The sequence below is a fragment of the Bos grunniens genome, chromosome 17 (assembly GCF_055505025.1).
Source record: "Bos grunniens cultivar Pamir isolate PY7600 chromosome 17, Bosgru_T2T1.0, whole genome shotgun sequence".
NCBI lineage: Eukaryota > Metazoa > Chordata > Mammalia > Artiodactyla > Bovidae > Bos > Bos grunniens.
In genome coordinates this window covers 11,977,666-11,995,494 of record NC_141181.1, presented here as the reverse complement: position 1 = coordinate 11,995,494, position 17,829 = coordinate 11,977,666, and the positions used below count along the sequence as shown (strand labels likewise).

The following is a 17,829-nucleotide window of genomic DNA, read 5'->3' as shown; positions in this document are numbered from 1 at the left end:
GGGGACTTCCCTGGTAGCCCAATGGTTAAGAATCCACCTTCCAATGCAAGGGATGTGGGTTCAATTCCCAGTCAGGGAATTAAGATCCCACATGTCATGGGGCAACTAAGCCCGTGTTCCACAACTAAGCCCCAACACAGACAAATAAATAAATAAAATTTTAATAACATAACAAATAATGAGATGTCTTGAATGTGATACACAGTGCTTCCATTTACATTTCACTGGACAGAATTTAATTACATGGCCACTAGAACACCAGAAAGTTTGGTAAATACAGTATTTAGGTGGCAATGAATAACTAGGATATTCAGTTAAATACACCTATCATTGTAGGTAAATAAGTCCAAAACAAAGAAGGGAAAATTCATTAACTATTACCTGTATCTGATTAGTATAATTCATATAAAAGAATAAGAATTATCAACAAATCACCATGATGAAATCAGAAATTAGATTTCAATTTGAGAAAAATAATATCCAGTTAAAGATACAGGGAATCAATTCATTTCCTTGCAACACAGTGAATTTCATTTATTTGCTGAAGTATGAATTGAGTCTTTACTAAATTAATCAAGCAGATTCTCCCAATGAGTTAATATTGCGTATGGGCTAAGATTGAGTCAGTGTAGAGACTAAGGCATAATTTTAGGTCTGAAAAGGAGTACGTCAAGGCTATACATTGTTACCCTGTTTATTTAACTTACATGGAGAGTACATCATGAGAAACGCTGGGCTGGATGAAGCACAAGCTGGAATCAAGATAGCTGGGAAAAATACCAATAACCTCAGATATGCAGATGACATCACACTTACGGCAGAAATCATAGAAGAACTAAAGAGCCTCTTGATGAAAGTGAAAGAGGAGAGTGAAAAAGTTGGCTTTAAACTCAACATTCAGAAAACTAAGATCATGGCATGTGGTCCCATGACTTCATGGCAAATAGATGGGGAAACAGTAGAAACAGTGACAGACTTTATTTTTGGGGGCACCAAAATCACCACAGGTGGTGATTGCAGCCATGAAATTTAAAGATGCTTGCTTCTTGGAAGGAAAGTTATGACCAACCTAGACAGCATATTAAAAAACAGAGACATTGACAACAGAGACATTACTTTGCCAACAAAGGTCTGTCTAGTCAAAGCTATGGTTTTTCCAGTGGTCAAGCACGGATGTGAGAGCTGGACTATAAAGGAAGCTGAGCGCTGAAGAACAGATGCTTTTGAACTGTGGTGTTGGAGAAGACTCTTGAGAGTCCCTTGGACTGCAAGGAGATCCAACCAGTCCATCCTAAAGGAAATCAGTCCTGAATATTCATTGGAAGGACTGATGCTGAAGCTGCAACTCCAACACTTTGGCCACCTGATGCGAAGAGCTGACTCATTTGAAAAGACACGGGAAAGATCTTTCTTTCTGATGCTGGGAAAGATCAAGGGCAGGAAGAGAAGGGGCTGACAGAGGATGAGATAGTTGGATGGCATCACCGACTCAATGGACATGGGTTTGGGTGAACTCCAGGAGTTGGTGATGGACAGGGAGGCCTGGAGTGCTGCAGTCCATGGGGTCGCAAAGAGTCGGACATGACTGAGTGACTGAACTGAACTAAAAGACAGTGATTTTCCATCACCCCACCTGCATCCCTTACCAGCATAGAGAGGAAAAAATGTCAGAAAAGGAGCAAAAGAGTGAAAATCACAATAATCAAACCAGTTCCCTTCCAGGCCTATCTCCCAGATAAAATGGAGAATTACTTGTACAGAATCATGAAGGAGGGGGTTTAAGAAGATTATATGATTTGACTCTGACTGGAGATTTCTGAGAGTTCCAGTTAAACCCTAAAAACCTCTCATGTGGCCACTGATCTCCATGACTTCTGCAACATCCATATAAAGCTGCAATGAATCATCGTGAGAAAAATTAGGATGCAGCAGTTACTTTAAAAAGTAACAGTGTGGAGATTCCTTAAAAAACTGGAAATAGAACTGCCATATGACCCAGCAGTCCCACTGCTGGGCATACACACCGAGGAAACCAGAACTGAAAGAGACACGTGTACCCCGATGTTCATCGCAGCACTGTTTATAATAGCCAGGACGTGGAAGCAACCTAGATGTCCATCAGCAGACGAATGGATAAGAAAGCTGTGGTACATATACACAATGGAGTATTACTCAGCCATTTAAAAGAATGCATTTGAATCAGTTCTAATGAGGTGGATGAAACGGGAGCCTATTATACAGAGTGAAGTAAGCCAGAAAGAAAAACACCATTACATTATACTAACTCATATATATGGAATTTAGAAAGATGGTAACGATAACCCTGTATGTGAGACAGCAAAAGAGACATAGATGTATAGAACAGTCTTTTGGACTCTGTGGGAGAGGGCGAGGGTGGGATGATTTGGGAGAATGGCATTGAAACATGTATAATATCATACGTGAAATGAATCGCCAGTTCAGGTTCAATGCATGAGACAGGGTGCTCGGGGCTGGTGCACTGGGATGACCCAGAGGGATGGTATGGGGAGGGAGGTGGGAGGGGGGTTCAGGATGGGGAACACGTGTACACCTGTGGCGGATTCACGTCAATGTATGGCAAAACCAACACAATATTGTAAAGTAATTAGCCTCCAAAAATAAAAAAAGTAAGTGGCTGCCAAGAAAAAAGGCCTGAGGGTACATGACTGGAACAGCAAGCACAACAGGATCAAACATTCTAAAGGCAGCTTCCTAATATCTGGGTCCTGAGGGCAGAAAGGGCTTCCCAGGTGCTCCTAGTGGTAATGAATCTGCCTGCCAATGCAGGAGACACAAGAGAGGCAGTTTCGATCCTTGGGTCGGGAAGATGCCCTGGAGGAGGAAATGGCAACCCACTCCAGTATTCTTGCCTGGAGAATCCCATGGACAGAGGAGCCTGGCGGGCTGCAGTCCAGGGGGTCACAAAGAGATACGACTGGGCGACTGAGCACAGTACAAAGCTCGACTGGACCGTATTGGAGGACAGAATGATTCATAGAGCAGCATGGACCCTGCAAACACCTGCTACACATGTAGCAATCCCATCCTAGGAGATCTTCAGAGGTCACCGCTGTCGGCGCAGACTGACTGACCCTAACAACCTTGGAAGAATATGCAGTGCCAGGAAAATACATGGTGCTGTTGTTTGTGGTTTAGTCCCTAAGGCATGTCCGCCTTTTGTGACCCACGGACTGTAGCCCCCCAGGCTCCTCTGTCCATGGGATTTCCCAGGCAAGAATACTGGAGTGGGTTGCCATTTCCTCCTCAAGGGGATCTTCCCAACCCAGGGATGAAACCTGCATCTCCTGCATTGGCAGGCGGATTCTTCCCACTGAGCCACCAGGGCAGCATGCCAAGAAAGTAAATACTTTCCTCATTATAAGGCCCGGTTCGGGATTTGGAAACATGAGTGGATGTCCCACTTGGGGCTGAAAAACTGTTATGCCCAGAGCTTCCAGGAGTCCACACACGGCAAGATGACCATGAGGGCCGTGACAACAACATAGGCACCAGGGGACCAAGCAGGAACCTACTGAAGAGTCAAGCTTGGTGAGGACCTGGTTAGTGGAAGAACGAAAATCCACCAGCAAAGAGAAGGTGAAACAGTGATAAAAGGAAAAGACGAAAAGGACAGGAAAGAGAAAGGGAGAAGCTCAGATGATAATGCATAGATTTTTAAAATATAAATATAAAAAAAAGAATAAGCTGTAAAAAATCAATAGACCATCATACTATGCTCTCTTCCCAGCTTTTTATTATTATTGTTATTTTGGTTGTGCTGGGTTGCTTTCTATTACTGCAGAGCCCAGGCTCAGCAGCTGTGGCACGACGGCTTAGCTGCCTGGTAGCATGTGGAACCTTAGTTCTCTGACCAAGGATCGAACCCAGGTCACCTGGAAGAATCTGACTGGAAGGCAGATTCTTAACCACTGGATCACCAGGGAATTCCCTCTTCATAGTCCACATGAGGCAAAAAAAAAAATATGTGAAGCAACTGAGGCCATAAGATAGATAATAAACAAATACTAAATGTTTCTTCAGGTATCATGATAAAACTAGTTTTCTCAACCCAAGTAGAAAAATTACACATTTAACTTCTAACCCCTAAAGTAATAACACAGCATTCAATAAGACAATTCAATACTCAACTAGGAACTATGGGCCTTTCAAATAAACTGTCGAGAGAGCAATGACTAATTTATCAACAATTAACTATATCCAATAGACTTTCCAATCAACAACATTTTTAAAAGCCAGTCATCTATAGCAGTAACATAATTATATAATGTCTTGTAACCTGCAAAGCATGTGCACATTAATTTAATCACTTATCTAGCTAACACTAAACATGTATCTATTGCCAGGAGATATTTTATGTAACTTAATCTATGGTGTGGACTTAAGGGGGAAAAGTGGATATGTACTTACAGGATTTCTGACATTGAAATTAATTTTTTCTATTTAAATAAACAGCATTTAAAGAAAAAGCATATACATGGTCTGTTACAGTTTCAGATACTGGAATAACATTTGCTAGAAAGGGATGGATTTGCTGCTGTGTTTCCAGGTGGGATTGGCTTCCTGGTGGTACAGTTTGGGTCTGTGATACCAAAACAACTTCAAAACAAAAGGTCTCTTGTATTTGAGCTGTAGAGGGCAAGTTCAGCTTTGCTTTTCACATTTTCATCCTGCAGGGAATGGAAGCCGCTGAGATGGACGTGAAGGAGCTCTAGGACTAGGGCAGTGGTGAGCTTTTCTTGTAACTCTACAGCTGCCATGATGCAGGGCAGCACATGGGCTTGGCCTCCTTGTGCCACTGATCCACCCACACCACCCAAGCATTTGGTTATTCCATTCAGATTTGGTATCTGTGTGGCACAGCAAAGCAGTAATTCTGCCACCAACTCACTACATACAAAGGAAGCAATATTTGCAGTCATTGTCAGCTACAATGCGATTGCTTCCTTGGTCAGTCTACCCTCTGGCTCCAATGTTCAGGTAAGTATGTTGCATTGATCAGGCCACTGCTCAGCAGATAAAGAATCAGCCTGCAATGCAAGAGATAGGAGACGCTGGTTCGATCCCTGGGTCAGGCAGATCCCCTGGAGGAGGAAAATGGAAACCCACTCCAGTATCCTTGCCTGAAAAATCCCATTGACAGAGAAGCCTGGTGAGCTACAGTCCAAAGGGTGGCAAAGAGTCAGACACGACTGAGTGACTAAGCGCACACACACACATGCACTTACCACTCCCATCAGACCCATCCATTCTCTTGGACCCTCCAACCCATGTGTTACCTTAACCCCACTAAGAAGGGAGGCCTTTTAAAAGATAGCCTGACTCCTAGGAGAGAACCTGAAAGTCTATCACTTCCAAGAACCAACTTACCAACCAGGACCCATGGGACTGGCTCAAGCTCTAGGGCCCTCCTCTGCTCCCTCCTGACTTACCCCACTTGCTCACTTGCCACACTTATGATTTAATACACCCAGTTTTCTCCATTTCATTACCAACTTCTCTGAAAGCAGACAACATTGCATCCTCTTTGTACTCTGCCTCCCCATTCCACAAAATACTAGCTCAGTGTTCTATAAATTACAAGTGCTCAATAATTTATTTTAGTTCAATGGTACACTAACATTCATCCCTCAGAAAAATTTCAAGCCATCCACCCTTAATGAGGAGCCAACACAAGATTCAAGAGTACCTTCTTATGTGACTGATTTCTGGAGTTAAATTGGTTTTGCTTAAGATATTGTATAAAAGAATGAAAGGGTCCTGGAAAAGGAGTCTCTGCTTCCCAGCTGTCTGACAAGTCAACTCACCTCCAAATCCTAATTTGATCAACTACAAAAATCAAGATAACATAATACCAGTCCTACCTACTTCATATAATTGTTGGGAGGTTAAAAAAAGAAAATACAGGTAAAAGTATTTCATAAGATATGCAAAATAAATGTATTTATCACAATAGGAGATGATTTAAAGAAGTAGTCTCATATACTTTAATTCTATATACAGTTGACCCTTGAACCATGGTTTGAACTCCCCATGTCCACTTATATGCAGGCTTTTTCCAGTAGTAAACACTACAGTATTTATTGTGCTACTATACTAGATGATTGGGCTTCCCTGGTGGCTCAGTGGTAAAGAATCCACTTACAATGCAGGAGATGCAGGTTTGATCCCTGGGTCGGGAAGATCCCCTGGAGAAGGAAATGGCAACTCACTCCAGTACTCTTGCCTAGAAAACCCAATGGACAGAGGAGCCTGGTGGGCTACAGTCCATGCGGTCGCAAAGAGTCAGACACAACTTAGCAACCACCACTGCCATACTAGATGATCAGTGATTGGTTGAACTCGTGGATGTGTGTACAGAGTTGAGTCCATGGATAGAGGAACCAAGGGTACAGGTTTGACTACAAATTATACATGGATCTCAACTTCAAGGAGGGTTGGCAGCCCCAACTCCTATGCTGTTAATGGTGAACTATATACTGAAAATTCTATACAGAAATCACTGTTTATTCTAAAAAAGAAAAAAAAAATTTACCTCATCACTCTTGCAAAAAAATATATTTAAGTATCTACCCATGTCTCTAATGTCAAAATCATTTTCCCACATGAGATATTTACTAAACAGCATCCGAAATTTAAAAGGGAACAAAACAGACTAAAAGGTCCCACTCAGCTACTAAAATGTTTGTGTATGTTTTTCATCACCTAATAGGTTTGAAAATGCAAGATCAACCCCACAGAAGTCTTTCATTCCCCTCCCAGGCCAAATCAACTGTACGGAAGTCTTTTATTCCCTTCCAAGCACTAGAAATCTTTTATTTCCTTCTAGGCATTATGCCAGACATCTAGGAGGCTGCCACCGTGGAAGTGGTTGTGGCTGCTGATGCTTAGACAAAGCAGAACAGGTGTGAATAACTGAGAAAAGTCAAAATATTACAAGAGACAGCCAATTAAGTATCTTGGTTTTTCTACAAAAATTTATGATTTTTCTATAAAAGTGTGCTTAACATTGGACAAAGCAAAACTAGATGTGAATTATTGCTTTAATAAGGCATTTAAATCACGACACTCATAGGGCTATATTTAAACAAAGTCCTTCAAAATATTAATCTATGCAAATATATTTACTGTGACCCCAATACATGCCAAATGGTGCACCAGACACAGGATACAACTGTGAATAAGAAATACACATTTCCTGTCATCTAACCATGACTGCGAGAAACACAAGCATTTACATTACACTGTGCTACATGTGCCCTGATGGGGTAAGTACCGCAGAACCTGGTAGAGAGATAGGAACGCTTCCTGAAGGGAGACTCGCAGTCAAGTAGGAACACCAGTATCTACACAATTTCTTAGTGTTTTACGTAACTCAATTGTTTTCAGCTACCCTATGCTTGGTCTACTCCTAAATCAACCCTTTATTTTCTTACCTGAGAAAATGGGTTTGGGCACTAAGCCATGTGTAGATGGAGAGCTTTTGCTGCCATGCATCCTACCTCTAGTGTTAACTGAGAGTTTAGTACTAGGAGCACATGCGCTGAAAGCAGAGTGCCTGGGTTTCCATCCTTGCTCTTCCTCTTTTGCGCTACATAATCCTGGGCAAGTTTCTGAATCTCTTTTTGAATCAGCTTCCTCATCTATAAAATGGAGATAATAATAGTACGTAGCTCACATGTTGTTAAAAGGCTTAAAGGAGTAAGTAAATATATAAAGCACTGAAAACAAGGATTGTCACATATCATGAGCTATAAACACACTGGGATGTTATTATTTGGATGGCAAGACCTTACAGCGATTGCAGTCATCTCCTGCTGTGTGGATCAGCAGCTAAATAAATGCACTCAGGGCACAGGAATTGTCCACAAAAGTTAAGAGTGTTTCCCGGAACTGTGCTTTGTTGAGGTCCTGCATCATTCCATCGTCCTGCTGTGCCCTTTTTTTCTCTTCCAGGTCAGAAATTGGAAAAGTATGGGGAAAATGCTAGCAGTTCTTCACATCCCTAAGAGGCTTTGTAAAACCTGAGGTCAGGCTTCTTCCAGCCAGTAAAAGGCTCCTTTAATTAAGCAAACAATCTTCTAACTCAATTAACTCCTTTCCTCTTTCTCTATTGACAATCAATTTATAATGAATTGGGCCTAAAGTTGTGAAACTCCATCAACCACAGGCAAACTGTTTCCTGAAGCAGGTTTTTTTATTACCCTCAGAAGTAAACACAACTTGAAAATAAAACAATTTCAAAGAGAACTATATAATTCCTCCAATGAAAATTCCATTTGGGGGGACTTTTCTGGTGGTCCAGTGGTTAAGAATCCATCTTCCAACCCATTGCATGTGAGTTCAATCCCTGGTTGGGGAACTAAGATCCCACATGCTGCAACTACAGAAGCCCACACACTCTAGAGTTCATGCTCTGCAACAAGAGAAGCCCCCTCATGCCACAACTAGAGAAACCATGAAGACCCAGTGCAGCCAAAAGTAAAAAATGTAAAAAGCAAACAAAATTCCATTTTGGGTTATCTACAAAAAGATAATGATATCAAACCAATAGAACTTATGTCTCTCTCTTTATAAACTACTTGAGCATGGTAGAACTGTTTTAATTTTAATGCTAGCTCTCATTTTTCATCTGAAAATGTGACTATGCATCCCACCTTTAAGAGCAAGTATGCAAACACACGGGAGAGCAGTTGGTAATTAATATTATTGGGGAACTGGAAACATCAAATGCTGGAGGAATAAAAAGAATAAATGCACGCCAGCAACTCCATTGCACAAATGTAATGAATGAGTGTTTACAACGGCTTATTTTGACAAGGACTTGGTGTGAACTCAAACAAGACTTAAGGCACATTGGTCCCAGCTGTTCTTGATAATGTTGTTTCAGTCGTTAAGATGTGTCTGACTCTTTGCGACCCCATGCACTGCAGCACACCAGGCTCCCCTGTCCTTTACTATCTCCCGGAGCTTCCTCAAACTCATGTCCTTGATAAGGAGGGCCCACAAAAGTTGAAAAGCATTTTTCATAGCTAACTCATCATGCCCTTGAAAAAAGATTAGTATATATAAATATACTTTGCTTTATACAGCTGGTTTCTCAGACTGTCATGATTTGCCTATTTGAGAAAGTATATCATTCTCAAACAATACGAATTTAATGTAATCATAATTGGACAGGAACTTGGAAATAATACCATCTCAGAGTCCAGATCTAAAGGACCATTTAATAAGAAACTCTATGGTGTATAAACTTCAAAGACTTCCCACGATAAGCACTCTGAAAGGGATCTAAAATGTACTTGCATTCATGAGAACACGTGTCTAATGTAGATAGAACATTGTTCAGTGCTAGCCCACTTTATTCTGGCACAGAAAATACAGGAAAAGATCCTTGAAGGAGAGATAAAGAACATATACTTGTGGAAACTACTGCAATGTAAGTGACCTCATCACTGTTCCGAACAACTCTGCTGGGACCAGTGTGTGACTAAGAGGAATTCGGAATCCTTCTCTAGCTTCCCCCATCCTTTGCCATTTTTATTATCGATACTCTTGTATTGTATTAAAGGGATATAATAAAAAGCAGCTCCTGCCAAGAAAATTCAAAAATTGATTAAGGAGCCAAATACACTAAAAAGTATCTGATTAAGGGTACAAAAACAGTCTCTACTGTGGAAAGAAGAAAAGATGAAGAATTCTGCATGGACATCTGCCAGCCTTCTTGTGAGCTGTTTGTTTTAGTTGTTTAGTCGCTAAGTTGTACCCAATTCTTTACAACCGTATGGGCTGTAGCCCGCCCGGCTCCTCTGTCCATGGAATTTCCCAGACAAGAACACTGGAGTGGGTTGCCATTTCCTTCTCCAGGGATCTTCCCAACCCAGGGACTGAACCTGCATCTCTTACGTCTCCTGCATTGGCAGGTGGATTTTTTTTTTACCACTGAGCCACCTAGGAAGCCCTCCTTCTTGAGAGGGAAATGGTAATTTGAGCTGGGCCTTGACTGATGGGCAGGACTTGCCCTGCCAGATATTGGAAGATGAGGAGGAGGTCCCTATTATAGAAACAGACTGGTCAAGTGAGCTGACCACGAGCAGCAGGAGATTTTCTCAGGAACATAAAGTTCTCAAACGGGTCTGAGGGCCAACACCAAAGGAACTGTCTGCAGGTAACAGGAAGCCAGGAATCTCCCGGAGAATACACCAAAGGCTGGAAAGTCTGTCCAGAGGATCAGAGTCGCTCAGGAGGAAATGGGGATGGCACATTTCCACTACCGTTTAGGGTAGTGTTCTTCAAACTGTAGTTCACAAGATCAATTTGGTGAAATGGCATTTCTTTTCCAAAATTAAAGAAAGCGAAGGAAAAGGAAGGGAAAGAGGTAGAGGCGGAGGAAGAGAAGGAAGGCGAAGGGGAGAAGGCAGGAGAGGGAGCAGAGAAAGTGCATTACACAAGAAACTTTTCCATTTCTAGCTGTGGATTGTGTGTGTGTGCACTTTAATGAAAATCACTCATTTAAAGGGCCCTGCAGGTCTAATACCTTGGCACTTGATTAGAATGCAACTCAGTTCACTCAATATATTCAGACCATTAGTTTGGGTCCAAGTGTTCTTGGTCATGAATAATTGCTTGAAAAATCTTAACTTCACTAAGCAAGATGTTCTCATTAGATGCTTAGAAGACACAGTTTGATATCTTCATAAGGCAAGTAAAGTTTAAAAGAGTCACTTCTAGAGTCTGTAGCATTGCAATACAGATTATACTTGATTCCTATAGACGGATAGATGCTAAACACTTTCACATGAAAGATAAATGGGTAATGTAATTCTCTGTTATTAGGTGGATAACCTCATAGGGGGAGTAAATTGAGAAAGCATAAAGATCCACAAGTGATGCAATAAAGTAGATCATATTTCAGTAAGAAGCAACAGCTTAAAATGACAGATTACTTCCTCTTACTTATATAGGGCTTCATAAATATTTTTTCCCAAAGTATGTTCATGTAAAACAACCTTGCCTACATACAACTGATGAAAAAGCTGAAAAAGAACACCCAAAATCAAAGAGCTAATGAGCAATGAGGCTGAGAGAAGAGACAAAGTCTTCTCAGAAGTAATTTATGAATATTCCCATAACTCCATGGTGGAAAAAATTACTGGGACTAAATCTCTTTTCAATAGTAACAACTTTATAAATATATACAAATATATATGTAACTGGCAAGTAGTCAATACACATATAAGCCAAAGAACCTAAAAACGGTACCTGCCCAGAATTTGGAAATGAAGGTATAAATAATCAAATTTTCTATACTATGATATAAAAATAGGAACATTAAATAAGATTAACTAAGAAAAAAGCTATGAATGTGTAGTTGCTTAGACTAGTGTTTCCTCAAAATCATTAATGGACCCAGGGTACCTCCCTAAAAAAGAAAGTTTGATTATTAAAATGTAACAATAGAAATAAATCAAATTATTAAAAAATTTTGTTATTCAGAACATATGCAAACAATCTGATATTGAAAAATAACTAGATAGCAAATGCCCAATGTTTACAAAGAACTGTTCAAAGAACACATGGTACCTGATTGTTTCTGTGGTCTGTTTGTCAGTTGGAATGGAACTGGGATGGTTTTCCAGGCTTTACACTTTAGAGGAAACATCCTACAACAAGCCTGTTCAATCTCCTTTATCTGGTTCTAAATTCCCAAAGCAATCTTTCCATAACTAATTTGACTTCCTATGCCCTTCAATTCCCAGAGGGAGTAATCTTGGATATCTAAAATGAATATTCCATATTATGGTAAGAAATATTTATACAAAAGTGTTGAGGACCTATGATACAAACTAACAAACTGCAATTACCATTTGTTAAATTTATTTAAAAATCTGCCATCTTGTAAATTTATTTAAATCCCATCCTCATATTGCAATTTATGGTTTATGTTTTATATTACTTACTCAACTGAAAATTATATGAAGGTACCATAATGTAGGAAGCTATAACAAGCATTCAACATATATTTTGAGTGATTAATGAATAGAATAAATGAATGCATACAGATGGCCAACAGACACATGAAAAGATGTCCAACATCACTAATGATTAGAGAAATGTAAATCAAAACCACAATGAGGTATCACCTTACACCAGCCAGAATAGATATCATCAAAATATCTACAAACAATAAATGCTGGAAAGGATATGGAGAGAAGGGAACCCTCCTACACTGTTGGCAGGAATGCAAGCTGTTACAACCACTATGGAGAACAGTATGGAGGTTCCTTAAGAAAATAAAAATAGAGTGACCAGATGACCCTGCAATCCCACTCTTGGGCATGTATCCAGAAGAGAAAAAAAAAACATGATCTGAAAGGATACAGTCACCCCAGTGTTCACTGCAGCACTGTTTACAATAGCCAAGACATGGAAGCAACCTAAATGTCCACTGATAGAGGAATGGATAAAGAAGATGTGGTGCATATATACAGTGGAATATTACTCAGCCATTAAAAGGAAAGAAAGAATGCCACTGGCAGCAACATAGGTGGATCTAGAGAGTGTCACACCGAGTGAAACATCAGATAGAGGAGAAATACCATATGACACCCCTTACACGTGGAATCCAAAAAGAAATGACACAAATGCACTTGCTTACAAAACAAAAAAATATACAGACTTAGAAAACAAACTGAAGGTTGCCCGGAGGGAAGGAGTAGTTAGGGAGTTTGGGATGGTCACATACACACAGCTATACTTAAAGTGGATAGCCAACAAAGACCTATTGTACAGCACATGAAATTCCACTCAATGTTATGTGGCAGCCTGGATGCGAGGTGGGTTTGGGACAGAATGGATACAGGTATATGTATGGCTAAGTCCCTTCACTGTTCAGCTGAACTATCACAACACTGTTAAGTGGCTATACCCCAATACAAAATAAAAAGTTCAAAGGAAAAAAAAAATAGAGTAAATGAATGAACTTAGAGCAAACTTTGAGGAAGCAATGATAATGACTCTCTAAACTAGGTGATTTCATCAGTGACAAACCTCTACAATGAGGATAATGCTGATGCCTGCTTGATATATTCCCTCACAACTTGTAATTACTTCTGCATACGATTTCATGAGATCCTTGTAAGCAATCCTATGAAATAATGATCAAATACTATTGCTCCTCAAATGGGAAAACCTAGGCTCAGAGAGATCCAGGGCTTACCTGGTGAGCACTACTAGGTGAGCAGAGGGAAAAGGAGGAATCAAACACCTGCTCTGATTGCCTAGCAAGTGTATCCTTGGCTACAAGGTTAGCACAGTGGTGATGCTGAGCCTCAGCATGTTCAGCTGGTGTTAAGTACTTCTTACCCAAGATCAGGACTGGTCCTTGGATCTGAGGCAGAGCTGGACCCAAAGATGGAGGTCAAATGACTTCATCTATAGAAAGAGTCAGAAAGAGGACTCTGGCGGTGTGGAACAGGGTGTTTCAAGATCAGGTCCCTGGAAGACTCTCCCATTCATATGGGAGAGCAGCTAGATAAGAAAAGGAGAGATGAGAGATGTAGGAACAGAATGAGGAGAGAAGAGGGTCAGGGAAGGAAAAGGGAGTTGGAGGCAAGTAGCCATGGGATCACAGGCTGCCGTCAGGTCACGGAGGATGAGAATGGAGAACCGGCCCCTGCATTGGCTGAACAGATTCCATGGCCAACCATTGACAGGACTCATTTGGTTAGAGTGGTAGAAAAGGAAGACAATACAAGAGGCATTAAGGTATGAGGAATTCTAATTTGAGGCATAAAGGAATGAAACAATTCTAAGTTACACAAAGAATCTTGGGAAATCTAGATATGTTTCAAGCCAGTTGTATAGCAGCTTCAAACAAACACAGTCAGTTCTTTCAAGGGCTCCTAAGAATGCTAACCCAATACCGAAAATGAGACTAAAGTTAAACGGTAGAAATGGAAGATGCATATGGACATGAATTCCTTGCTGCTATGACTTCTATTCTTTCATCTGTCAAAGAGGAATCACTGTTACCATTTCCCAGAGAGCACAGGAGGCTGGAGTGTTCAGTTTAGTTCAGTTCAGCCACTCAGTCATGTCTGACTCTTTGTAACCCCGTGGACTGCAGCACGCCAGGCTTCCCTGTCCATCACCAACTCCCAGAGTCCACCCAAACCCATGTCCATTGTGTCAGTGATGCCATCCAACCATCTCATCCTCTGTCATCCCCTTCTGCTCCAGCCCTCAATCTTTCCCAGCATCAGGGTCTTTCCAAATGAGTCAGCTCTGCGCATCAGGTGGCCAAAGTATTGGAGTTTCAGCTTCAACATTAGTCCTTCCAATGAATATTCAGGACTGATTTCCTTTAGGATGGACTGGTTGGATCTCCTTGCAGTCCAAGGGACTCTCAAGAGTCTTCTCCAACACCACAGTTCAAAAGCATCACTTCGTCAGCACTCAGCTTTCCTTATAGTCCAACTCTCACATCCATACAAGAGTACTGGAAAAACCACAGCCTTAACTAGATGGACCTTTGCCAACATTACTTTGTTGGCAAAGTAATGTCTCTCCTTTTTAATATGCTGTCTAGGTTGGTCATAACTTTTCTTCCAATGAGTAAGGGTCTTTTAGTTTCATGGCTGCAGTCACCATCTGCAGTGATTTTGGAGCCCCCCAAAATGGCTGGAGCGTAGAAAGTACAAACAGGCCAGCTTGCTAGAGTGCTCAACATTGACAGCTATTTTCAGGCTGTACAAGATTGCTCCAGAAAACCATTAAACTCTCACTCCAAGCAAAGGCAGTGTGTGTGTACTAAGCTGCTTCAGTTGTGTCCCACTCTGCAATCTCTCATCTTCCAGGCTCCTCTGTTCATGGGATTCTCTAGGCAAGAATACCGGAGTGGGTTGCCATGTCTTCCTCCAGGGGATTTTCTCGACCCAGGGATTGAACCTGTGTCTCCTCTGTCTCCTGCAGTAGCAGGCAAGTTCTTTACCACTAGTGCTATGGGAAGCCCAACAAAGGCAGTGATCAAGTCCATTTCACAGAAGAGAAAGGCAAGGCACACAGAAGCCCAGTGACACCTGAAGCTGAGACAGTGACTGACAGATCAGATTTCCTCCTCACTTCAAGTCTTCTCTCCGCTGATCAGATCTACTCTAAATGCCTTTATAAATGTTTCAGTGAATCTTATCTTCATGCATTGGATTAGCAAGATCAACTCCCCACTGATAATGCAAAATAACCCTGAAATGTTTCATGCCTTGCTGATCAGCCAGAAATTGAACTTTCCGGCTCCGTTTGGGCTGTGATGATCTTGATCTTTCACCTCTAGCAAAAATCTTCTCATAGCTATAATTTTTAAGTTCATAATGAGTGCTTCATTTGCTTTCCAAGCAGATAGAAAACCTTTTTTAAATACACTCAGACTGCCATGACCTTCGTCAATGACTTAAAGAGTTCACCACATGTAATAATTTTCTTTGCTCAGGAGACACACTTAAGTTTTCTTTGAAGAGATTTGGGCAATAACCCTATTGCTGAAATTAAGCGCACATGCATGCATGCACACACACACACGCACACACACACACACACACACACACACACACACTTTCAACCTGTCACCTTTGTACCATACCTAAAATCAAAACTTTTCTTTAAAATGTACTTAGAATTCTGCATGACTATCAAAGGGTTCTAAAATCCTTCAGCCTGCTAACTAAAATACAATAAAAATGTCAGCTAAATCTATTTATAGTAAAAGAAGCACACCATCTTAACTAAACAAGCAGACAGGAACAAACGCAGTCCAGATCCCACATGGAACTGCAGGCTGCCCCACACAGCTGAAAGAGGCTGAACTCATTTGGGGTACCTCTTGGAATTTTTTTAAACTAAAGAAGAAAAACTGATTTTAATGATATGGGACAATGTAAAGCCATGCTAGCCTATTTTGCCTACTTCTGTGAGGTTTATAGCATGAAATAGAGGTTTTGAATAGTATAACATCATACTCCATGAAAGCTTTCTGGAAGGCAGGCCCCAGATCTTAGTCTCCTTTTTGACTCCCTATGGAAGAAGGCACTGCCTACATGAAGAGGCTGCTGAACTACTGCTGACTATCATATTCTATTTCTTTTTTTTTTTTGAAGGGCAATACAGAATTATCTTTATTTTTAAATACATTAAAAACAACAACACAGGTATTAGCACCTGGCATTTAGGTACTATGACTATCATAGTCTATTTCTAAAGTTGAATGGTGGGCACAGTGGGGTTTATTATTAGGCCTTAAACTGTATATATGTTTTATGTACCTTCTGTAGGTATGCTATCTCGTAATTTTAATAAAGGAAAGAAAGAAGAAAGAGGAAAATCCTGAGGCCTATCAACTATACATTTTAATTCAATAGGTCTCAAGTGGAGATTAGGGATTTTCTTTTTTTTTTTTTCTAATCACCCCAGGTAATGCAGATGTGGGCGATCTACAGAATTCACTTTGCGAGACAAACAAAAAAGTAAACCAACATAAATAACATGCCTATAATTAATATACGGCTTTCGTGGTGAAGGTGTCTTATTTTCATGGTTCAAATTATCAGGTTTAGCCTTAACACAGAGAACAAAGTATTTAACATAAAATATTACTCTTAGATATGCCTAGATATTTCTTCCTAACTTGCTCTGATTTGTCTCTAATTTATAATGCTTTTCATTTCTTTTTTTCCTTCAAATATTTGAGGGAAGAAATCCATGATTATATTTCTCTCCTACTTGGTTCATCGCCCAGACTTACACAATTTTACAAAGTTATACAGCTTTGGAAATTTACTCAGGAACTAAGACCTCATATTTACTTCACATTTTGAGGAATGGCTTTTAGCTGAATCATTCCCAACTTCAGCTTGCAAAAAAATGAAATATCAAGGTAAAAAAAAAAAACAGTGTATCTTTTCCCAAACACTTACCCCTCTTGCTTTTTCATTAAACAACAGTAAAAGTGTCAAATGAAATAAAAATACCTCTGTAACAACAACATGAAAACCACATAATACTTTCTCTCCAAACTCAGGAAATTATTTTCCAGTTTTATTTTTTTTAAAGAAACTTCTTTAAGAAATCCCTGTGGTAGTTACTAAAAGGTAGAAGTTACTCGAATTTGAGTGCAATGATTCTCTTAGCAAATCCTATAAGGCTTAAAACCTATGTAAGGCTTTTGGAGGAAAAAAAAAAAAAAAACATGTCTTTTACCACCAAACTTTGGAAGAGAAATGTATACAGTTTTAAACCAAAAAAAAAAAAAAGTGTTTATCCTACGTCTCACAAGTTAGAATAGAAAACATTTTGATCTATCTTCTTTTTTACACTTGACAATGAAAATAGGGTTTACCAAGTCACCACTTTCTCTATTATTCGAAAAAGGAACTAAAACTTCATGCACACACATACATACACACACATAATCACCATCACCACCAATCAGACCATGTGAACAGCACACACTACAACCCTGGAGTTTGAAAAATCACATTTAAAACACCGGAATGAATAAATAACAATCACAAAATAGAAGCTAACCAAGTTTCTAATATTTAAATGAAAGTAATTTAAAATTTAAAAGCCACAAAATAAGACTGTCAGTCAGCTATACCCTCAAACAGTCTCAATCTAATACCTCAAGGGTGTGCTGGCATTCTAGCATACATGCACTGCTCTGCACGCACACCGAGTTCCCACGGCCACTGCAATGCTTATAGTTGGCTCACTGAAACAACAGTGATGTAGGTTATC

General features: G+C 40.2%; 1 protein-coding gene across 8 annotated transcripts in view; it reads right to left on the bottom strand.

The window, feature by feature from the left end:
- Positions 1-17,829, bottom strand: part of SLC10A7 (solute carrier family 10 member 7) — a 319,349-nt gene that overhangs the window by 264,734 nt on the left and 36,786 nt on the right. The window contains exon 1 of one of the 8 annotated variants that reach the window (XM_086346483.1): positions 7,836-7,930. The exons of the other annotated variants lie outside the window; for them this stretch is intronic. Coding sequence (XP_086202609.1) covers positions 7,836-7,850 — 15 coding nt within the window. The 5' untranslated portion in view covers positions 7,851-7,930. Of the gene's footprint in view, positions 1-7,835; positions 7,931-17,829 lie in introns of those variants that run through there. 8 annotated transcript variants of the gene reach the window in all.